This window comes from Carassius carassius, chromosome 25 (genome assembly GCF_963082965.1).
Source record: "Carassius carassius chromosome 25, fCarCar2.1, whole genome shotgun sequence".
Classification (NCBI taxonomy): domain Eukaryota; kingdom Metazoa; phylum Chordata; class Actinopteri; order Cypriniformes; family Cyprinidae; genus Carassius; species Carassius carassius.
This window is the reverse complement of record NC_081779.1, coordinates 13500144-13525228: the sequence shown is the minus strand read 5'-3', so window position 1 is coordinate 13525228 and position 25085 is coordinate 13500144. Positions and strand designations below refer to the sequence as shown.

Genomic DNA, 25085 nt, shown 5'->3' with positions numbered 1-25085 from the left:
TGATAATATTGATAATCGTGATAATTTTAGTCACTATAATCGTGATATTAAATTTTCATACCATCCCATCCCTAGTGGAATTTGTGTCCTGGATGTGTCTCTTGTGCAGGGTGGCGATCAACCCACAGACTCCGGTCGGACAGCGCTGGATAACAAGACCTCTCTGCTAAATACTATGCCGCTCCTCTCCTCGAGTCCCCGCCCAACAAAGGAATACCAGCCAGTCAGCTTCTCTGACTCCTCCTTCAGCTCCTCCCTTTTAATAAAAGCCTGAAAGATACAGACCAAGATGCTGAGTCCTTCACTGATGGTAATGCACTCCCATAGCTATTTGTAGCTGCTTTGTGAATAGTGTACGTGTAAGCATGTGTGTGGGTCTGACTTCCTTTCTGCTGGTGGTGTTACAGACAGTGGTGTGGACCAGTCTGAGGTGGTTGCTGAGCTCCTAAAGGAGCTCTCGAATCACAGCGAGCGGGTGGAAGAGAGGAAAGCTGCACTGTGTGAGCTAATGCGGCTGATTAGAGAAACACAACTGCATGTTTGGGACGAGCACTTCAAAACCATCCTCCTGCTGCTCCTAGAAACACTTGGGGATGGAGAGGTGCACGCAAACATACACTCACTGCTGTAAACACTCTCTAATATGAGTCATAAAGATACATCTTATTTACTTGCGGATCTTTATTTTTTTCTCTCAGCATGTCATTCGGGCATTAGCATTGCGGGTGTTGAAGGAGATCCTGAACAGGCAGCCGTGGCGCTTTAAAAACTATGCTGAACTCACCATTATGAAGACCCTGGAAGCACATAAAGATCCACACAAAGAGGTCTGGGGTCTTTCACATGGAAAAGATCATGAAACACATTAGATCAACAACCTAAACTAAAGCACAAATCTAAACCTAAACACGTACAAAATGTCCTTTTTTTCTCTTTATTAGGTGGTACGGGCTGCAGAAGAGGCAGCGTCTGTGTTGGCGACCTCAATAAGTCCTGATCAGTGTATTAAGGTGTTGTGCCCCATCATCCAGTCGGCAGATTACCCCATCAACCTGGCTGCCATCAAGATGCTTACCAAAGTCATTGACCGGCTTCCCAAAGAGGGTCTCCTTCAAATGCTCCCTGAGATCGTCCCTGGGCTCATTCAGGTAAAATCTGTATTTTATATAATCTAAGTTTGGGGTTAATAAACAGAATTTCCTGAAATACTCAGTGGCACCACAATACCATCACTCAATCTATTGTGCAAAACAGACAGAATAATCAGTGTAATCTGATTACAGAACAAATGTTTTTTGCACTGGTTCATTTTATTGAATCAGAAAGCACAACACAACTAGTGTGGTCCGACTCTTATTAAGTGATGTAGGACTAATCAGTCAGAAAAGTTTTTTTCTTTTTTTTTTAAACTTAAACAGATTTCAGCTGTGAGACTAAAGGGGATAGTTCAATCAAAATAGTAGCATTTATTGCTTTTCTTCTGTGGAACATCAAAGTAAATATTTTGAGAAAGCCTCAGTGTTTTTTGTCCATACAGTTGAAATCAGTGGTCACCAAAACTAGCTGGTTACCAGCATTCTTCAGAATACCTTCTTTTGTGTTCTGTTAAACAAAGTCATACAGGTTTTGAATGACGTGATGGTGAGTAATAGTGACAGAATTTTCATTTTTGAGTTAAATTATCCCTTTAAAATCAATTTCCATTTCCATTAAGGAATCAGACATTTTTATATTCTGAACCAGAGTTTTTCAATTTTTCACCATTTCTAATTATACAGAAAAATATTTGTATGTTCCAGTTAGTGACTTTCCATACTTAAGTTGAATGAATGGTATGTCAGGTCACGGATCATGATGCTGTAGAACAGGGGTGTCAAACTCAATTCCTGGAGGGCTGGAGCCCTGTAGTTTTATTCCAACCCTGCTCAAACATTCATACCATGTAGTTTTCAAATAAGCCTGAAGGACTTGATTAATTGTGTCAGGTGTGTTTAATTAGGGATGAATCTAAACTCTGCAGGGATCCGGCCCTCCGGGAATTGAGTTTGACACCCCTGTTGTAGAACGTTGATAGTTCACTTTACATCGGGGATGTCAAACTCCGTTCCTGGAGGGCCTCAGCCCTGCAGAGTTTAGCTCCAACCCTTATTAAACACACCTGATCCTGCTAATCACGTCCTTCAGGCTGATTTGAAAACTACTTGGTTTGTGTGTTGGAGCAGAGTTGTGACTAATATCTGCCCTCCAGGAACTGAGTTTGACACCCTGCTTTACATTTTATTTAACCTCCCTTTGAAACCCCCTAGTGGACATATTTTGGAAACAAACAAAATACATTGACTTTCCCTAATATTAAGCATCTGTGTATGGTAAAGGTTTTTGCTCTCCTTTGCAGGGTTATGATAACTCTGAGAGCAGTGTACGAAAGGCATGTGTATTTTGCCTTGTGGCCATCTATGCTGTCATTGGAGAGGATCTGAAACCTCACCTCAGCCAGCTGTCTGGCAGCAAGGTGAGTCATTTACTCTTGCAAAACCTCTTTCCCTTTTCTTCCTTACTCATTATCTTGCTGTCTGTCGGTTTTACATTTCAAAACATTTAAAATCTATAACATGTACATTCTGTCTTTTCCCAGCTGAAACTGTTGAATTTGTATATAAAGCGAGCTCAAAGTGGCCCCAGCGGAAGCGACCAGTCTTCAGATGTGGTAGGGCAGGGCCTGTAGCCGTGCTGTCACCATACAGAACTACAGGGAGTCCCTTGCTGGATTTTAAACACACATGCATACACAAACTCCTATACATGCTTGCCAACAGATACACAAAGCCGCATGCACCTACACTGCTGGACACCCTCTTCCAGCCCCACACATCTTCCAGTGGGACATGCAGCGAGGAGCAGCGTCAGACTGAAACTCTTCCTCCAAACTAGGATCACCGTCACTCCGTGTGCATGTCTGAGAAACCACTATTTGTTGCACAGATAGTGGACTGCTGATGTAGTTTTGTTGCCTTGTCAATGAGAAGATTGTGTGTGTGTGTGTGTGTGTGTGTGTGTGTGTGTGTGTGTGTGTGTGTGTGTGTGTGTGTGTGTGTGTGTGTGTGTGTGTGTGTCCGACAAAGGAGGAGGTGGAAACCCAGCAGAAACAGGGGGATGTTGTGGGTGTCATTTTGTGCAACATGGAAATCATTTCTTTTTATCAAAGAGCTTTTGAGAAACTCAGATTTTTAAGATGAAGTTCAAAACTTCGTGGTCTGAGCGACGTGTCATTTAATGTTCCTAATTGCTCACTATCGATTATTATTAATGGTCATATCAGTTCATAACAGTGAGCGCTTGGTCCAGCTTGCTCTATTATAAGGCATTCTTTGCTTGGCTTTATGCATGTCATGAATAAAACTGAACCTTTTTATCTGGTTGCGTACATGGGTTAATGGGCCACGCAGCAGTTGTCCTGCACACCCAAGATTCTCATCGCAGTGAGGCCACATGTGATACCACACCACATAGACAATATGTATCTATATATATATGTATATCACCATAAAGGAATATTCGAGAAGATCTTGTGATGTCCTGAGGGCGTGTGGATTCTTTAAAGTAGCATAGTGTCATTCTTCTCTGATGGGAAATTTGTAGAAAATTTAAATGCCGCAACTGTCTCGTCACATCTTTCCTGTAGTGTCGGTTTTTCTCCCAATGTGAGGAAGTTCTCTTTCTTCCTGCTGCATTTCTAGAACCGTGCTAATGATAAAATTCAAATAAAGAAAATGTACAGTAATGAACTTACTGTCTCCTTGTTTTTCTAAATGCACTTCTGTACCTGGAAAAAAAAGAAGACATGATTTATAGGGATATATATATTTTTTTTTAATTGACCCCAAATTTAAAATGTTGTCATTCACTTACCTCGGTGTTGTTCCAAACCTTTGACTATTCTCTCTGTGGAAGGTAAAAAGATATTTTGAAAAATATTTAGACCGTTTTTGGCCATAAGAAAACTTAATCCTCCGGTTTCACAGACAAGGTTTAAGCTAGTCCCAGACTAAAATGCATGTTTGAGCCGTCTCAACTGAAAATAGCTTCCTCTGACATATCTTAAAATATGTCAGTGTCATTGTTCTGTCAAGATGCACACCTGGAATGTTTCCTTCTAAGGCATTTTTTTTAAAAGTTGTTTAAATATCTTAATTTAACTAAGGTCTAGTCCTGGTTTAAACTAAGCCCCGTTTGTGAAACCGGGCCAATGAGATCCAAATAACATTTGACACCTTTGACATTAATTTTAGAGAGAGAAAAAACACATTTTAAAGAATTAAACTAAGAATTTCGTAAAAAAAGAACGACACTAAAGTTTTAAAAGGTAATTTATGTTCCTGTCTCTGTGAACGTCATATTGCAGTCACGGAGGGGCGATCGCGTGCGCTGTCTCGGACGAAGTTCACTGCTAAAAAACAAGAAGGCAACGTCGTGACTCGATGCGAGACTGCCTTGGTCGCTGTTACTAGTTTTTCAGCATTGATCACGGGATTCGTAGATAGTAATGCAATGCTTTTCTGGCAGCTGCACACTGGGAGACTTGAGAGTCGACAGACCTACAAATGCTGGAACACACGGTAAAACTGAGTGCTAGTGAATAACTCTGGTGTTGTGTTTAATGTAAATTAAATGCATAACTTTTATTGGTATTTCCATCTGAATTCATGTTGAATTTGTTTTCTTAAGTTACATAAGTGTCACTGTGTATTTGTGTGTTAATATACACAATCGCACACATATATACTACGAAAATGTCTTGACTTTATTCAGTTAACGTTACATATAAGCTGTAGTATTACTTTAATTTCTCCCGTGTCCACTCGTGATGCGAAGGGTTTCTCATATCTGTCACATTTGAATCGGTCCAAGTTTGTTGACTCTGTTGAGAAGCGTCTTCGGTTAGGTTAAGTTAAATTACAGATTGTATTCATTTATCATACACAATTTCAGATATTGCATAACAATTATTTAAATTATGTTGTATTGCTGATATATGAAAATTTAGGAGTAGATCAAATGCAAACAGTTAAGTTCAGCAAAATGTAGACAATGACATGATGGTGAGTAATAGTGACAGAATTTTCATTTTTTAGTAAAATTATTGATCATGATGCTGTAGAACAGGGGTGTCAAACTCAATTCCTGGAGGGCTGGAGCCCTGTAGAGTTTTGTTCCAACCCTGCTCAAACATTCATACCATGCAGTTTACATATTACATATATATATATATATATATATATATATATATATATATATATATATATATATATATATATATATATATAACGTATTATATTATTTTGGCCAGCACATATAAAGTTACCTGATCGGACATTTATGAAAAACCCTTATCATGAGCACACCAGTTCAACATTTCTGTTAAAGTGTACCTTCATTATATAGTTGACCCTTGTCTGTACACCAGTGTGCTTTTATTGTGTTCACTTATTACCCATCAGCCATAGCAAAAGTATGATGATGAACTAGGTGTTTAAAACCACCACACACAACCACTGCTAGAAAAGCATAAATGAATTAGAAATTTTGACTCAAACTTGCAATGTAAAAGTGCATTTATCACATGCTTAAAATGACTTAAAATCACTTGTCTGTAAAGAGCACTTAAAGTGCAGTAAAGTCAGAACCAGTGAGAAATGTTATAATCATCCTCTGGGGCTTTGTTGCCCTCTTTTGGCTGCAAACCTTACAAATAGGTCTGGGTGCCCTCAGTTAAAAAAAATCAAGTATTTCCCAGCTGTCTCACAGAGCTCCGACTGAATTCCCAGCTGTAAACACCCGAGGCTGTTTTGTTTATAGGTTGGTGGTCTGTTTAAGGGAACTCTAATCATGTTCAAAGGCCCATCTGCCTTCCTGACCAGATCACCACAACAACAACAACAGGTTAAAAACACCCAAAACGTGTCCTTGAGTGGCAATCCCTATTTTTCAAAAAGGAATTTCAGAGCAAACACATCCCCGGTGGGATCTGGATATCTCACAATGAGCCTCATTTATCACTAGACACTAAAGCAGCTGTGTGTCTGTATCTAAATTTTCTTGTCATTTTACAGCGGTGTTGATATGGACTTTGGCTGTCAGCTGTAGATCTGAAGTTTTGAACAAACGTGTTGATCGGGATTGTGATCTATAAAAAGAATCTTAAATATTAAAATTTTTACATTTCTTCCACCAGGTGACTTGAAGTTTAATGTATGCGCTGCAAGTTAAGGGTAATATTGTGTTTGGAAGTCGAGAGAGTGACTACAGTCCGTCGCTCGGAACACTCGTTTAGGAAGAAGATGACGACAGATAGTCGGGAGCTGATTGGCTGAGCGCAGCTCGCAGAGCAACCTGATTGGCTGTCAGATTCCCGTACCGGATCCGTGCTGAGGCTGCAGTTATCTCGCGTTTGGGGTTTGAATGGTGGAAGACAGAGGACCGTGTCGATGTGTTGTGATCTTTGGCCTCTTCCGGAAGACCAAACGGGCGGCTCAGTACGATGAAATTAGGTGAACGCTTTCGGATCGCAGAGTGCGTAAAGACACCGTGCCGCGTTTAGGATCAACGTTAGGTGAAAGCGATCGAGCTCTGCCAACCCAATTACTCGAGCGGACATTGCGTGTGAATGCGGTGACAGTCAACAGCGTCCTCCCACCACCCTGTTTTTATATAATGGAAGATCGCCTATAGATATGATGTGCTGATGTATACGGAATAACACACGGGATCTGGAAACGGATAATACGGTGTTGCGTGGAGGGTTGAGTTGACTTCGCGACTCCTCGGTTCATCTCGAGACTCTTTCTCGCCTGTGTTATTGTGAAACTGAAGCAATGGCGAGGCACACGGTAGTCGGGTCTAGGGCCGTTTGCCCTGCTTTCAACAGCTAGCCTTCCGCGGGTGGCAACCTTACCAACCTTAGTAGGACTAGCTGACTCCTGCGCGCAGGTGCTGTCTGTCCGAGGCGAAGCTGGCGGCGCTGCGGTTAGAGTCGGAGGAGAAGGATCTGGGCGCCATGGCGTGGGTGCTGAAGATGGACGATGCTACCATCGAGTCCGGGCTCGTGCACGACTTCGATGCCAGCTTGTCTGGCATCGGCCAGGAGCTCGGGGCTGGCGCGTACAGCATGAGGTTAGAGCAGCATGCACACCGATCAGTAGCTTTCCAAGAGCCCCTGATCCGGGGGAGATGCAGGGCACCTGTGACGGCGAGCTAGTTGGCTAGCTGTCTTGATCGCAGTGTTTACATTACGAACTTCGACATTCCAGGCGGCTTGTGCTAATTGGTTTCAAAAATTAGTAATTTGATATCCTTATTTGTCATTTGGCAACTTCGCGAGATTGTTTTGTCGTCTGCTGGATGCAGTGTGGCTATATGAGAGTTGCTATAGCTAGCTTAAAACAATAGACAACGAGTTGCATCCTAATGTTGTCTGACCATCTTGAGAACTAACGAGACCTGTGTCCGGTTGCATAAACTTCTTAAACTAGTCTTAAAAGTTAAGACACCTAATTATTTTCTGCAAGACTGGTTATAATTTTTCAAGTCAGTTACATAAAAACGTAGATTGATCTAATTTCAATCTGAAAAGTAAGACTGATAACCACTTCGTTAACTGAAGATACAGTCTTAACGTGGTGACCGTTTATTCATCTGACCCCTGGTTGTCGATCGTTAATCAATCTTCTTACGCTTCTTTCGAGTAGATAAAACGTGGCCGCGCTGGAACGATAACAAGCGCGTTTGAAGTCATGTTACTTCCTGGAACAGGATGTTCTTTGACATGCGAAATAAACCGTTATAAAGAATTCGTTTAAATCTTTTCTCTTAGCATGTATTGTGTTAAGGGCATTAAAATGTTTTGTGAATAACACGTTTTACTGATTGAAGAAATTGTGCCGAGCGTCGGACTCCATTACGTCATACGATACTGCGCTTAGAGACTATGATTGCGTCATTGAGGGTGACTCGGAGAGAGTTGATGCAATATTTAGGATGATGGTCATATTATCGGGAGAGTCTGTCTGCATTTTCTGTGTTCCTGTAAAATAAAGAAATTAAAGGTGTTTCCTAGCAGTCTCATGACAATATGTCCTTTATTAAACTTAAATGGTTATATTGCTTTAATAAAATATGTATCTCCTTGTTTAATATGCAGGAAACCCAGTAAGTCATTAAACTAGTCAAGATTACATTTTGTAATCATAAAAGTGTTGTTCTAAATAACCCAAATAAATTCCTGAGGTAACCCGTAGTGTGAGACAGTTGGGTTCTGGAAGGAAAGATCCCATTCATTTTCTTATTTGGGGAATTGATTTTGATAGATAGCTGAACCTACTGTTATGAACTCACCTACAGTGTGCTATGGTACTTTGGTTTCACTTCAAAGAACAATCATTTTTACCAGCGAAGTTCTGGTAAAAAAAAAACCATATGATTTTGCAGAGAAATGTCCACCAGTAAAGAATCAAAAGAAGCAAATCAAACCAAATGAACTTGTGCCCATCCACTCCCATGTAGCACTGCGAATGACATTAGTGTCAATCTCTCTACTCTCTCATAATTTGTACAAAAAAATAAAATTACACATAGGTATATATATATCTTTAAATCAATAGTTTTATGTTTCTCCACTATTTCATTGTCATTCGCAATGCTTCAAATTGAAATTTATGTTGTTATTCACCTCATAGCTGGTTGTTCTGGTTCTTGGTTCTTAAGCAAAGACTTCTCAAAAAATTCTCATGTCTGCCAAAAAAAAGTGTGTTCTGTTGTCAGCTTTCAGGATGGACTACTAATTGACATCAGAACTAAACAGCTCTATTATACTTAGGAATCACATGGTTCACCTTTACTGTTGGGCTCTTTTTTAATTTAATTTTATAGAAATACTGTTTGGAAAATATCACATTATTATATATTTTTCTAATCATATTTTCACGTGCCACTAACACTGCAGCCATTTGTTTTTATTTTGTTATTTAGGTGAATCTCACCAGGATCAAGCAGTCCAAAACATGCTCATCCATTTTATTCATAGATATGTATTGGGTTTTTCCATGCATTTCCACTGCATGCCGTGTGCTTCAGCATCCACCTTACTGGAAGAGGCAAACCACAATCCCCAGCATACGTCACTGTTTCATTGGGGTATTAATGATGGAGCATATTATATTTCACTTTTCCAAATCACCGGGAGGCTTCGCTATTCCCATTTGGCCACAAGGAGTTTGAAATAGGGTCACTGCATGATAGGAATACACATTATGCGCCTGAGGTCAGGTTCCATGGACTGGTTACTCTGAGATGTGGCGGGATTCTGGAGGTTGTAGTGGAAAGAGCAACGTCAGGATTTTCCCTGGAGCGCTCTGCTATTCTGCAAGTGTGCGTATGCAAGTGTCTGAAATACTCTGTGTGAGATTCTGTGGTGGTTTTGTTAGTGGTGGGAGCGCTATAGTGTGAGACAGCGGAAAGAAGGCTGTTCACATGCACTCTCCCGGTGATATCAAGTTTCTTGATACTCTTCCAGCGTCCTGCAGATTTGCAGTTGACACAGTCCTCTATTGACGTTAGAGGACCAGACAGTGTTTTCGGGTAGTTGAGGCATAACCTGTTCAAAGACTTTAGGTTAAGACATACATATATGTTAGAGAAAGTGTCCTGTGACTGCTATTTAATTATTTTTAAACATCATTGCCCAGATAATGAAATAATGGTCCCACTTTAGATTAAGTGGCCTTAAATACTATGTATTTACATTTAAATTAATCATTTGGTACAATGCTTTTATTGTGTTCATACACCTCAATAGCAGCAATATTTTTGATGTACATAGTAGTTAAGGCCACTTAATATAAAGTGGGAACGAAATGATTTCTATCTTATCAGTATCTGGCAGAATTTAAATATGGCTCTATCCATAATGAAAATAGTTAGTGTTGGTGTTAACATTGCATATAAGTATTAATAATATATATATATATTATATTAAAGACCACCTTTTTGTATTGACTAGATTATTTAAAATTGTTCCATGTCATACATTTTTAAAACAAATACAGATATTCCATGTAGTTTCTGATTTAATGAGGTCATGAAACCAGCATGCACTATTTTAAAAGAAAGATCAAAATGCTTTTTAAATGAATTTAAAAAGAAACTATAGCATGAGACAGGATATGGCAAGTTTTTTATGTCAGTTCCCCTTACATTTCTTTTGGTAGCATTAACCATTGAACCTTGGTGAAATATGGACAGGAATAAGACATTTTCTTCATTTTGAGTTTGCAGGTGTTTTCAGTCAACAGGGTCAGATAAGTTCAAGATCCAGGTATCATGGAGATGTGCTTATGATTTTCCTATGGTTTCTGTAAGTCATTGGTGTGACGGAGTGTGCGTTTGAGGTAAATGAGGGTGTTTGAGATGCTGATTATCTGACTTGCGTTCATGTGGATGGAGCAGCTGTGGAACAGAATGGTACAGTGCAGCTGCTCATATTTCAGAAAACACTTGCAGATTGGTGGACAGGAAGGATCCTGCAGGCCGCACTGTTACAAACGTGGCGTCATGTCAAGCAGACTGCCAGCTAACTGACTCAGCGTCTGTAGCTGTCACTGCACCGGCCTGATAATGCCTTTACATGTGTGAGCGTGGCAAAGAAGTGACAAGCCCAAAGCCATGGCAGCATTTATTAACTCCCTAATATATGAAATATAATCATATTTTGGGCTAAATATTATGTCAAGTAATTAATTGTTTGATATCGTGACACATACTACCATCAAAACTCGTAAAAAAAGACTTGGATCTTCCGTGTCACATGATCTTTCAGAAATCATTCTAATATACTGATTTGGTGATCAAGAAACAATTCTAATAAATATTGAAAACAGTGGGCATTGTGATAAATTTTCAAGAAAAAAAAACTTTGTTTATTTGAAATAAATATCGTAACATTAAAAATGCCTTTACTGTTATTTTTGAACAAATTAATGCATCCTTGCTGAATAAAAGTATTCATTTGTTAAAAAAAATCACACCCTAACTTTTGAACAGTACTCTATTAATATGTGATTGTAAATGCACACCTCCTATTTGTTTAATTTCCTAGCAGTCTGATGACAGTATGCCCTTTATATGTTTGTGGTTCAGAAGTATGCAAGAGGTTCTAACTGACATAATTCACCATTTCATAACTTCCATTTCTCTTTGTCTGTATTTGTTTTCCCCTCAGTGATGTGTTGGCTCTGCCCATCTTTAAGCAGGAAGATGTTAGTGTTCCTGTGGAGTCTGACTCCAAGAATCCTCCGTTTCAGTATGTGCTGTGTGCCGCCACGTCCCCTGCTGTTAAACTACACGAGGAGACGCTCACCTACCTAAACCAAGGTACAGGTTTCACTACCCATCTCTATTCCTTAAGAATACCAAGACCCTGGTTGAGAAGATATTCGGTAACACACTTCCCATCTCCTTCTGTAGGCCAGTCGTATGAGATCCGGATGCTTGATAACAGGAAAATAGGGGAGATGCCTGAACTCAACAACCAGACTGTTAAGGTGAGAGCTTGTGTGTTTTATCAGTGTAGTGCACTTGGGGTTTTGTGTGGTGTGGCATCTGCTGCACTGGTTTTCAGTGAATCTCCAGCGACATGGCTAAAGGAATTAAAGTGAAGTAAATTCAAGTGTAGTAAATGAAGTTGAACGTCTGAGTTGAATTCTGAATCTGAAGTTTGTTCTGCAGAAAAATAAAAATCAACCAGTGTATTTTTTATGACCAATATGATGATTATTTTTCGATTTAGTTGTTTTGTTATTCATACTTTTTCAAAGGTAAATGTCTGTTTTATATATTCTAATTAAGTAAAAAGTATGACATCAAATAATAAATACATACATGTCATACATACATAAATACAAAAATACTATTACTATACTACTATACTATAAAAGTATTAATTTCTTTAAAACAAAAAATCTTACTGATCCCAAACTTTTGAACAGTAAATAGACAACATGTTTCTTTCATTGTCTTTGCTGGTCGCATAAACAAATAATACAGCGTGATCAATGTGGTCTGATTCATGAACAAATGATTTTTAGGAGTCATTCCTTTAAATGATTTGCATCACAAATTACTATTCTGAGTGAATGTGCTGATTTAACCACAGTGGATGTCTGCACTGTCTTTTTACATCATCAAATTCAATTCAGGCAACAACATAACTAGGATAAAATCTCTTTTGTTTTGCCATGGTGCTGTGGACTGAATTATAGAGTATAGTTAGGGTGGTTTTCCATGACCGAAGGCTTCAGTACATGGAGCACCAGCAGCTGGAGGGCTGGAAATGGAATCGGCCTGGCGACCGCCTCCTCGACATCGGTGAGAGCTCATGTGTTTACTTTGGGTTGCCACAATCAGTTTGTTCAGTCTTTTTTGATTCTTCAAATGAATAGTATCAAAGCAGCGTAAAGCCTCAGGAGAGGGGGTTTTTACAATGTGTCATGTGTTTGTTACAGATATCCCCATGTCAGTTGGCATCACTGAGCCCTGCACACACCCGTCACAGCTAAACGCTGCAGATTTCCTGTGGGATCTCTCCAAGCGAGCGTCTGTGTTTGTGCAGGTAAACCCGAATTCAACATCAAACCACAAACATGCAGCCATGTTGTCATAGTTCAAAGGTTACATAAACACACTAGAGTTTCAGTATGAAATGTCATTTGCAAACAGTTCTTGGGGCAGTGGACATGATGTTTTATATCTCGCTGTGTTAGATTACACTTATTGCAACATTGTAAATAATATTTTTTTGCAAATGGCTTTTGATAATCAACAAAGAAATCAACAATTGGGAACAACACTATTTTGCAAACAATTTTTACACATTTTAGGACTTACTTAATGTAAACACACTTGATTTTTAAGAAATGTAAATGGTTGAACAAAAGTAAAAAAACCAACAAATTTTTTTTTTATTCAGATATCTGCATTCCATTGTAATTGCAATAGACCTGGTGCTGTTTTATGATGTCATATTAAGTAATATTAATTATTATGTAATATTAAGTTATAATATAAGAGATAAACAGATGGCTGTTTACTTGAATATTTACAATTTTATATAAATGTTACTTCAGTGAGAAATACATTAAGATTACAAGTCATTGTTTAAATTTTAATGTAATTTAAAAATTTTAAATAAAGTGTGTGTTATTTATTTTACATTTACATACATTACATTAAATTATTAAAATACTATAACATTTTTATTATCATCAATATTTTGCTGTGGTATTGAAATTATTATTCATAATATAATATATTCTACCCTGTTAAAGGTTCATTGCATCAGTACAGAGTTCACCCCGCGGAAACACGGCGGAGAGAAAGGAGTTCCGTTCCGGATCCAGATTGACACTTTTAAACAAAATGAAAGCGGAGAGTACACCGAGCACCTGCACTCCGCCAGCTGCCAGATCAAAGTCTTTAAGGTGATGCCACACATATGCAGACATGCATTAAATGCAAGGAAATATCTGTGGAGTTGGGTTGAAGATTGCAGATCTAAATTAATTTCACCTTTGTGTTTCTTACACTGAATGGTTATGTTGTTGAAGAGTGTGTTTTGAAGATTTATATGATATTGAAGCCTTTAGTATATATTAAAGTGTATCTCATACTCTCCTATTAACAGCCAAAGGGAGCAGACAGAAAACAAAAAACAGACCGAGAGAAGATGGAGAAAAAGACTGTGCAGGAGAAAGAGAAATATCAGCCCTCTTATGACACCACTATATTGTCAGAGGCAAGAATATTTAAGTATTTTTGTTTAGTTTTGACCATTACTACTGACACCTATTTACATGGCTACAGCATCACATAGAAAAAAAACTAAATCTTTGGCTACTAATTGTAAAAATTAGTATTTTTGGCCTATTCATGGATGTATTTGTCACCCATGATTAATTTAGACCAATAATAAGGGGTTGCTGAGATAAAGTGAATAGCATTTAGCTGGTCATGTTACAGCTACCATGATGAGAACAACCGCACTCCGCACTCAATGTATATCATTTCACACATATAGTATTAGTAATAACCATGCTTTCAATTATTTATATGCTATTATAGTATTTAATTAGATTTTGATTTAGTTTATATTTTTGTTTATATTTCAGTTTTCATTTTAGTTTGTTTTTGTTTCTGTTGTCTAATATTTCTATTTAGCTTTGCTTTATTTTTATTTTAGTACTTCCACTTATTGTATTTAATTGGGTTCCAAGGCAACATTTCTCTCTTTTTTTTTTTTTTCTTTTTTTTTTTAATGTATTATATATATATATATAGGGGTGGGCGATATGACCAAAATCTTATTTCACGGTATGAGAAATTTTATTTCACGATAAAAATATGGCTGTTACAAACACAACAGAACAAATAAATATGAAATTCAGCTACAGTAGGCTCGGTTTATTTAATATATAATAAGACGTATTACAGAAATTTAATAAAGTGTATTTTATTCATATACTCTTATTCATATTTATTATAAATAAAACACTGCATAGTCTTCACTGTATCAATCAAACATAATTAACATTAATAATGACAGACAGCAGCAGGTAAATAAGGCTGCTGTCCCTTTAAGACCAACTGCATGGATCCAATATAGTGAAACGCATCCGGTTTTCATCCAACTGATTTAAATTTATTTAAAATATAACCAACTGTGTTTACTTAAATACTCCACACGACAGGCATTATGATATTACAGTGTGCGTATTTGAACATTCAAGCACAATAGGAGATGAAATAGATCTGTTTTCACAGTCACATGTTTTCAAAAGAAGGGCTTTCAGTACATGCATTTTGGCTGTGTGTAAGTAAGCGCGAGCACCACATTGAGTTCTTTTTCACTGCTTATTGCGCTTAATAACTCTACCAAGTGTGTCCCACTCTTTATTTTCTCATTCATGCATGTTTCCTTAGCACTCAAAGGTGTATATTGTTTAAGCAGTACTGTGTTATGCAGATATATTTGCATACCGCGGAATATATGATATAGCAAAATATGTAAGATCCTTTCAAGGTGGCCTCTCGATGTTGCAGACCGTTTAAGCTGATGCTTTGGGGAGCATGCAACTTCACGCCATGTTACTACGAAGGTAAAGTGGTGAGATTTAGCACTTTAAAACTATCAGAAACCGCTGTCATAGACAATCACAGCAATGGAACTCCAACAGCTGTAGATTTCAGCACCATAGAGAAACATTGGAAGACCCAAAGCTTTCATCGGTTTGATGGTATTTATGCTACAAATGGCGAAATTATGTGCATGGGGTACTTTTAACACTGATTCCATGTATCCTGAGAGGATTAGCAATGGAATTTATTTTATTCTATTTCCAAACCCAAATAAGAAAATTGTCCCTAAGCATTAAACCCCAATGAAAATGAAAACGTTAAATTTCTGGTTCATTCTAATTTTCACACCTAAATAGCTAACTGTTTTCACATCATGTAGTGTAGGTAAAAAACACATAAAGGTCTACATTTCAGTGCCTCTGCATATCAAACTTATTAAAAGTAAATTAATTTAATCTTATCCTGGATGTCGTCATCTGCAGTCGTGATGACCGTAATGAGGCTTCTCCACTTGCATTGTGATCTGTAAACCCTTGCTTCCAAAATAATCTTGTTATACTCACCATATTTATTTAAAAATCTTTTATATATCACTCCATGGCATATTTAAGTCCCACTTGAATGGTGGTTCTTCTTTGCCCAAAATTTATCAAAAACATCTTGGGACAAGGTTTTCACACTGACAGCTGTCATTGTAAGACAGGGAATTAGCATGGAAATGTAAATGAAATTGTTAATGTATTTGGTCTTGGTGGAAAAGATCTGCTACGCTGGTGCTGTGGCAGAGCAAGTACTGAGAATTGCTGCTGCCAGTACATCCACAATATGCTGCTCTGAGCATGTAAAAATATTGCTGCTGCAAAATATAATATACATGAAATAACCCCATAGCATACATGAATCACCTCATAGCAGATCTATACAGGTGGAGCTGGGGAAGGTGGAGCATTTTTGAAGCAAGCTGTACTGCTACGGCAGGCTCTAGTCAAATTTTTAAATATTCAGCAGTGAGCTCATTGGCTACCAATACAGGAGAGAAATGATCAGCTGTGCCATGTGATAATGATGTCATTAAGTCAGATTGACTAAGACTCATCAGTTTTTAATGCCAGAACTCTGAATTTTTCAAATCCATTTGTTTGTCCAAGTGAGCAACAGTAACTAAGGGGGTAGGGGCTTACTGAAAGGTCAATTGCAACAGCAAGCGGCAGACCCGGTGCTTTGTGTTCACTATCTGATGACACCATATAACACTACAGCCAGTTAGAAGAACAGGACAAGCGCAGTAAAAATGCATGTTCAGGGGCTAGCGGCCACTGAAACCCAAATAGGAAACTCCACGCCAAATAGGTTAACTCAGTGCTTAAGATAGAAGCAATGACTCTGCACTCATTACTATCGGAATCTAGCTGTGCTAGACATCACAACAACTACATCAACAAGCGACGATCTGGATGGCATTTTGGCCACAAGCTCTCTGATTTCAAAACTGAAACGGTGCTGCTCTATCCAAGAGTCTGAAGCTTGCCTCTTTTTTTTAGACACTTTACATGCAGTTGCACAAAGCTATGTTAGCTGTAAAGTTGGCCGATATGCCGGTCAGTGTAAGCAACATTACACATCTGTATAAAGAGAGTGGCACAGCGGGAACTCGTCGCAGAAAAGCTGTACAAGGGCTAGCCAAGCCTGGAGTTCTCACTTTTTTTAGCATCACAATGCGGGTAGTTAGGGCCCTCACTGGCAGCTTCTGCATGGGCATGGCCAGACAGAAGACACAAAGTTTAAGTCTGTCTGGGATCCCGATGGGTCCCCCGCAGATAGGGTACACTTAAAATTATATCTGTTCTCCACCAGGACACGTAAGGGGATTAGCGAAACAAATTCTATAATCCTCTTTGGAGATGATTCCACTGTGAAGACTTAAGCTAACTTATATAGGGCCCCCTTTTTTGTGTGCACGTCATGAGCACCATTGGCCATTGCCATGCAATGGCATTAAGCAAATAAGGCTTCAGTATTTGAGGAGAAAGGTGTGTCCCCAAAGCATCAGTTTACGCTGTCTGCAACGTAAGGAGACCGTCTTGAAAGGGAACTGTGCTTATAGAGTATTTAACTAAAAAGGTGTTTTCACTCTGGTTTGTCTATTTTGAGTAGACTCGATTGGAGCCTGTGATTGAGGAGGCTGTAGAACATGAGCTAAAGAAATCCAGCAAGCGGACACTTCCTGCAGACTGTGGCGATTCTATCGCCAAAAGCAAAAGAGGAAGTGTAAGCGCCTGCTCACCTCTGCTGTGTTAACAGTTCACTCATACTAAACTCTAGAACATTCTTCATATTTATGTTTAGCTGTGCCCTTCATCGGTGTGTGACAGGTCATACATTGGTCTGACATCAAAATTTTGTTTTGTTAAGATCACTTTGAACTTTCTCACATTTCTGTCTTTCTCTCATTGTAGTGCTCTCCATGGCCAGATAATGCATACGTCAACCCCATCACAGCAGCTACACCGACCTTCACCTCCAGCACACACACCTACAGCAGCGGCAGCACAGTACCAGACAGGTGACCCACTCACGAAGCATTTGTGTTTCTTTTACATTGTGCAATGAATCAGAGTTATTCATTTTCTAATGCTTGTACTTTTGTTTTTAGTGAGTCATCTTCACCTAACCATCAAGGGGATCTTAGTAGCCTCATTTCTATGGAGGTTTGTACATGTTTGTAAATTTTTTTTTTTTTTTTTTACTAATTTGCCTTAAAGATGCACATTTATTTTTATGTTGCATCTGAAAAAAATAAAATAAATATGTGAACTTTCTGCAGTCTCTGAGTCCCACAGCGTCTATACAGGACACACAGAAGTGGCTGCTTAAGAACAGATTTAACTCATACAGTCGTATTTTCACCCATTTCTCAGGTATTAACACATGCAAGTTTTTGTTGCAAAGATTAAACTTCACCAGGGCTGGGTAAAAATATGTAGTTATGAAAAATCGCAATCTTTATTTGAATGATCCTGATATCAATTTTTAGTTGTCCTAACAAGCTGTGTGTAAAACCAAACATACAGCATATTCTGATTCACAAACAATTGACTCTTATGAACTGGTTCTTTTAATGAATAATTAAAAAAGAGAAGTTACCAGTTTGAATCAGTCTGATACAGTTGCCTGCATAATTAACATTGACAGAGAGAGAATCTTTTGCAAAGTAAGCAGATTGGGTATTAAAGCTGAAATATCAAAATAGACTGAACCAGAATTGGAATTTAATAGAATCTATAGTTTCTGAATCAGAATCCAATGGAATATGGAAATCTGTGTCGTTATCCAGCCCTAACAGACACACAACATTAAACTGTAAGTAGTTATTAATGAGACCGATTTGATATGATGGATTTTTCATCTCAGGTTCTGATCTACTGAAATTAACTCGTGAGGATTTAGTCCAAATTTGTGGTGCAGCTGATGGAATCAGACTCTACAATGCACTTAAGTCAAGGTATGATAAAAAAAAAAGTGATGTTAATATATAATTAAGGAGTTTTCGTACAGTTATGAATGTATAAACTAAAGAATTCTGTTCACATTGTGTGTGTTTGTGTCCCCGTACAGAGCAGTGTGTCCCAGACTTACGGTTTACGTGTCCCTGGAGGCGTCTCAGAGTGAGAGCCCTCTACTGGAGAAACGAGGACACAGCAAAAACGGCGAACACAGCAGTCCAACATCCATACCTGGTATATAAATGTCAACCGTGGAGACTTGCACAGCCATTCGTAACATACCACAATCACAGCGAAATAAATAACACCAATTGTGTTGCAACAACAGACATGCACTGAAGCATTATTCAGCAGCACTGAATTGCTTGATCGGTTGTACGAACCTTCGTAATCTGTCCACCAAAGTACTAACAACTGGTGAACTAAAATGTGTTCACTTCCATTTCTTGATACTGAATACCACATCATGTATTTTTTATTTATCAAAACAATCCTGAAAAAATATCACACTTTACACAAAAATATTAAGCAGCACAACTGTTTTCAGCATGGCTAATAATAAGAAATGTTTCTTAGAATGATTTCTGAAGGATCTTGTGACACTGAAGACTGGTGTAATGAATGCTGAAAATTCAGCTTTGACATCACATGAATAAATTACATTAAAAATATATTAAATAGAAAAAGGTTATTTTAAAATGTAATAATATTTTACTATATTACTGTTTTTTACTGTATAAATGCAAATAAATGCTGTCTTGATGAGCATAAGAGACTTTTAAAAATGCTTGAAGATCTTACCAACCCTTAATTAATGGGTAGTTTACAATATAAAGATGCAGCGAAAGCCATAATAAGAAAACATCTTGTTCCTTTTCCTGCTCTCAAAAACACAACACTGTAACAACTTCTAATAACAAACTTATGTAGCAGTTTACCTGTTGTGCTCAGACCCAAACTCATTTACCAAGAAACAGTCAGGTTAACTAACTGTTCTACAGATATTCACAAATGTTTATTTTCGTTCATTTGGATAAGTGCAATACTTGAAGTACTTAATAATGTTTTATCAAACACATTGCATCACAGCCAAATGTAAAATTGTGGCAATTTTCATCATGTTTGTCCCTTTCTGTTTGTATCCTTTTGGTTCTGCAGATGTAAAATGTTTTTATTTAGGTCAGTCTACTGTGTAATGTACAGTCCTCTGTCATAAAGTGTGTCTGTGTTTGTGTTTAGTTTACCACGCTCTTTACCTTGAGGAGATGACCGCTTGTGAGCTAACTAGGAAAATCTCCAGTGTCTTGGCGCTGCCGCTGTCCCACATCAGCCAAGTCTACAAACACGGGCCCACAGGGATACACATACTACTCAGTGACCAGGTAAACACAGACCTACTTCATAGATTCGTTTAACCAGACTAAAAGCAGCCAGAAACAGTCTCTTATCTTTCCCTGTTATCAGGTGGCGGTAATAAGTTGGCCAACCGTGGCTGCTCATGTTAATAATGTTTTGCATCATGCCACAGATAAAACACACTTCACTGTAGACTTTTTTTTCCCCGATGGTTATCATTTGTCATGAATAAATGGATCCTGTACGTGAGGAACGTCACGTGACGGATTTGTCTTGTCAATGTTTTTGAAAGAAGTCTGTTCCACTCACCAAGGCTGCATTTATTTGAGCAAAAACACAGCAAAAACAATAATATTGCAAAATAGTATTGCAATGTAACAGTTTTCTATTTTTAAATGTTTTATATTTATGTCTTATATATTACTTATATTTTCTTATATAATAACTGTAACAACCAATGTTGATACTTACTACACTGAACAAACTGATATGATTTAATCACTTTGAAAATGACATATATTCCTAAAGATCATTTTTGGAACAAACCTGTGTAGTGTGAACAAGACCTTAATAACTCCGATATGTCTTAATATATAAGAGAATACCTTAACAGGCCATCTTTTTTTTTTATTGCTTACAGATGGTGTTTAATTTCCCAGATGAGAGCAGTTTCATTGTCAGCACAGTACAAGGTAAAACATTTTCCAAAAACACAGACAATCTCTAGTGGAAACATTAAAACCCCTCAGTAGGTGCGTTTACATGGACACTTTTTGCTTCCATCGGAATGAATTCATTCTGATTGACGAATCTGAACGTAGTGTTTACATGAATGGTAAATAAAGTGATCGGTTGATGTGCGTGTTGTAGGGATGTTGCGGTGACGGATTTTTTCCACCGGTTAATCGACGTGTAAAAAAACCGGTAATCCCGGTGTCACCGGGGTTGCGTGTCGGGGATTTCGGGTGGCCGAAAATGCGGTCGTGCAGACGTGCACACGTCTCAATTTACTTTCACTTTAATTAGCGGCAATTCAGTAGCATTTGTTTGAATTAATCATGGGTTAATTTATTTTATTCTTAATAAAAATACACAAAACAATAAGACACTCGCTTGTATTACACACATCTTTATTGCAAAATGAATAATAACTTAACACACCATGCAAAAACTAAACGAAAGCACTGATGAAACACCTTTAGAGTGCATTTATTAACAAAACGAACCACTGCACACATCGTGCAAGTATCAAACAAGACTCGTTAAATAATTATAAATATTCGTTAAATAAAGTGCCTGCCTTTTTCAGCAAAAAAAAAAACAAAAAAAAAAACACCGCACAACCATCGAATATGAAACGAACGAACATCAAAAACTTCGTTAAATAAAGTAGCCTACCCGAATAATCACTGGACACTTAAGTGCAAAAAAAAACTAATATAAAAATTAAACTCACGTTAAGCTGTTAAAAAAAAAGAGGTAGGCCTATTAACTGCATACACCGTACAAAAAAAATTATAAATAGGCTAAATGAGAAACAATAAACGAAAATGATAAGTGAAATCGGACACCTGCAGCTTTACTGCGGCGCTCGTTCTGCTTACGCTAAATTACGAAGGCACGTAGTCACTAACTGAATTAAGTGCTTTATCGCTATAGGCTAAAACTTCAACACGATGGGGACGGTGCCGGTGGTCAAGTGCTATGACCGGTAGGTGGGTTAAACACCGTGTATCACCGGTAACACCGACTATCGCAACAAGCCTAGCGTGTTGTTTACGTGTCACAAGCTTCTGATCGGATTTACTCTTTTGACATGCGCACACTGCATGAATATAGAGTTTCACGCTGCTGTTTTAAAAAGCACACGTTATATTTATTTACTTCGGGTCTTAATTAGGCAACGACCAGCACATGAACTGTTGTGCTGCTTAACTTTACTTTAGCAAAAAAAAAAAAACAGTTGTAAAAGTGCCTCTTCCCGCACTTAAGTCTGTCTTCCCACACTAGTCGTCTGTTGATGACCCATGCGCAGTACTTTCCAGTTTCGGTTTTCAATACGATCAAGTGTTTACATGTCCTCTCGCTCGGATTACAAAAGGGATAAACCACCCCTTACAATCTGATCGAAATTTTAGTCGGATCGAGCCAATTCAATCTGATTGACGTGTTTACATGTGACATTTTTATTCTGATTGTGCTTCTAGTCCTTTTACGATCGGATTAGAAGGGTCCATGTAAATGCAGCTAGTGTTTTTCTTGTTCTCCAATCCTTCTGACATCTCCTGTGACATTTGTTCGTCCTCAGATGACACCAGTGATGGATTTCACATTGTCCTGAAGTAGATCTGCTGCAAGCAACGTGAAGCAGAGTGTGATGACATCACAAGGCTCCATACTGCCATTCTTGAGCGTTGAACATGTTCCCTCCATCCTCCTCTCCGTTCCTTTCCTCGTCTATCTCTCATTCTTCACGTCTCACATATCGCAGAGAGAGAGAGATAGCCGAGGTTAGACAGGGCCTCCTAACTGTTAGAATCTGACTTCAGTGTGCTGTTTCATATTGAAAACACTTAAACTGATGCCAGTGTGTACGAGCGGTGGGCTTTTAAGTATGCATGTGAGTATGTTTTTAAAGGTTGAATCAGGAGGCATGGAGGTGGGCAGAAACTGCAAAGAAGTAGAGGAGAATTGTGACCACTTCTACTTCAGCATGGTGTTCGTAGATGAATCTGAGCATCTGGTGCCGTGATACGGCTGTGCTCAGACTCTGTCCTCACATTGCTGGTTATGAACGTACAATACATACTTGAGTTTATCAGCCTTTTGTCTGTGAGGTGTCAAGTGTTCCACTACCTGCCCCTTCAAACTGGCCTTCAGACTCCATCACAAACCCCTCGGTTGATAGTAATCACTTCTTTTTCCAATGTGGGGAAACGCGTCCTGACTTAGGCATGCGCAGGACTACTTTATGTCTGTCTGGATTAAATCATTCTTTGAGTTTGAGTACGGTGCCCTGTAGCTAACGTGAGGTTGTAAGACTCGTGTTTTGGCTGTATCCTACTCACTAGATGACATTATCATTAGTGATATAATTTTCCAATTCCTCTCTCAAGACCAAGAACGTTTCTGGTGCCATCATTTCTGTTGACTAGATTCTGTTTCTTAGCATTAACTTTGTTCTTCGTGGGATGCATTAATCGTCTGCTGGTTCCACATGTTGGTGATGGTTTTTAGGTTGTGATTGTTGTGCTTCTTATTCTCTGTGCCTGGTAACTATTACCGCCCTTTAAAGTAGTTCCTGACACAGATAATATCATGATTATTGATAAATGTGCACAATCACAAGCAGCCATTAATTATGTTTCCTATAATGCCTTTGCTTTCTATTATCTTAATTTTTTGACCTAGGACATGACGTCGGCTGGTGCTTTTCTAAATGCACATGTGGTTAACCGTCAGCTGCTCCAGTTAAACCTAGCCATCATGGCTGCGGTCAGCCAGCCTTTTTTCATTCTTTTCTTCCTTCTTAAATTGAGACTGACTCAACAGGCATTTATCTCAGTAGTCATGTATTGGGCAGCTGTGCTTTGGCATGTACTGTGCTTATTATTGCCACTTTATAGAGGAGCATGGTTGAAAGAATGAATCTCCTTTTAATTCTCATAAAAAAGTAAAAAAAAAAAAAGGAATGACCAAGTCTGCACTGAAACCGATACCACAATAAAATTGATATTTTTCTGTTGTTGGACGCTCACTTGAGACTTTTGGTGTACACAATGTTTCCAAGTTGAACAAATGATCAAAGTCTAAATCCATGAAGAGGTGTGTTCTTCAGATCAAATGCTGTGGATCACCGGACTGTCCTCTGCGTTTCCGTGATGGTAATCATGGTGCCCTCATGTCACTGTCTGTCTGAAGAAGCCTCTCTTCCGTAGGGGGTGCTGGGATGTACACAATGCCTGTACCAGAAATAAAAATAATTTTCATATTGTCTCTGAAGAACTTTTTATATTGCGAAGTAAGAGGATAATTATTTTGATAGTTGATTATGTGGTTTTTACTTGAGATGTTTTCTAGAAAATAAGAGATGAGTGTTAAATTAGGAACATTATTTTTAAAGGATGTCTGCAATCAAATTACAAGACATTTATAACATAGGGACATAGATAAATTATTAATGCACATCTAATGCAGCAACACTTCAACTAATAATCCAGGGTTAATCTTTATCCAAATAATTAAAATGTTTTTATACATTGCCATTTCCACAACATATATGAGATTTATTTTTAGACCTGGTAAAATTTGTTGGATACATTCATTTTGTGTGCCATGTAGAAAATGTATTTTGTCATACAAAATATGTGGTAACACTTTACAATAAGATTAAAGTTATTAACAAGAACATGAACTAACAATGAAAAGCATTTTAATATAAATGTCAATTTAATTATTTACTAAAATACATGAATGTATGTACTGTATAAAATGTATGTTAAAATTATTTAATGGACCTGGGCTAACATGAACCACCAATAGAACAGTTATTTTTAACTGATGTTAAAAAAATAATGTAACAAATGAGTTAGTTAATGTTAGTTCATGTTAGTTAATGCATTAATGTTTTACAATAAAAATATCACACTTGACATGCTTCAGGTATTCAGGTCACATGACTAAATGGATGAGTCATTGGGGTAAGGTGTGTCCTTCTGCCCTATTTTCCCCTATATTCCTGAACCACATGTATATTAAATTACTATATGGATCAAACTGGTTTTTTTCTCACTTTCTGAAACCATTGTCCAATTGCCAGTGGTTAAAAAACTAAGTGATTAAGTTACTGTACACTAAGAAAAGTTCTAGTTTTGTCATGCACCTGATTTGTTGTGTTACACCCAGCATCTACAGAATTGACTGCATCTGAAGAAATTATACTGTACTAAATATAGTTCTACATAGACTTCCTGCACGGGAACATGGAAATAAAACGAATGTTAGGGTTTACATGGAAGGAATCAATACATGTTTTCGTGATTA

General features: G+C 38.1%; 2 protein-coding genes across 4 annotated transcripts in view; both read left to right on the top strand.

Moving 5' to 3' along the window:
* LOC132104245 (CLIP-associating protein 2-like) overlaps positions 1-3785 on the top strand; it is a 52603-nt gene extending 48818 nt beyond the window's left edge. The window contains 8 exon segments of the mRNA XM_059509566.1: positions 1-254; positions 257-310; positions 408-601; positions 699-827; positions 942-1148; positions 2396-2512; positions 2636-3051; positions 3123-3785. The exon segment at positions 1-254 is cut by the window's left edge and continues 6 nt beyond it. Of these exon segments, the coding sequence (XP_059365549.1) occupies positions 1-254; positions 257-310; positions 408-601; positions 699-827; positions 942-1148; positions 2396-2512; positions 2636-2725 (1045 nt within the window). The 3' untranslated portion in view covers positions 2726-3051; positions 3123-3785.
* A 634-nt stretch (positions 3786-4419) lies between these two features.
* On the top strand, positions 4420-24038 carry LOC132104238 (upstream-binding protein 1-like). 3 transcript variants are annotated; one of them, XM_059509558.1, is made up of 16 exons: positions 4420-4616; positions 11273-11424; positions 11518-11594; positions 12312-12417; positions 12555-12661; positions 13377-13529; positions 13733-13843; positions 17338-17451; positions 17640-17746; positions 17837-17891; positions 18008-18101; positions 18595-18685; positions 18799-18920; positions 19926-20068; positions 20683-20734; positions 22351-24038. In XM_059509558.1, the coding sequence occupies exons 1-16, from the start codon at positions 4549-4551 to the stop codon at positions 22386-22388; spliced, it is 1590 nt and encodes a 529-aa protein (XP_059365541.1). In that variant the 5' UTR covers positions 4420-4548; the 3' UTR covers positions 22389-24038. The 3 variants fall into 3 exon arrangements, with proteins under 3 accessions (XP_059365541.1, XP_059365540.1, XP_059365542.1); XM_059509557.1 differs by lacking the exon at positions 4420-4616 and adding an exon at positions 6822-7170; XM_059509559.1 differs by lacking the exons at positions 4420-4616; positions 13733-13843 and adding an exon at positions 6822-7170.
* Positions 24039-25085: the final 1047 nt, after the last annotated feature.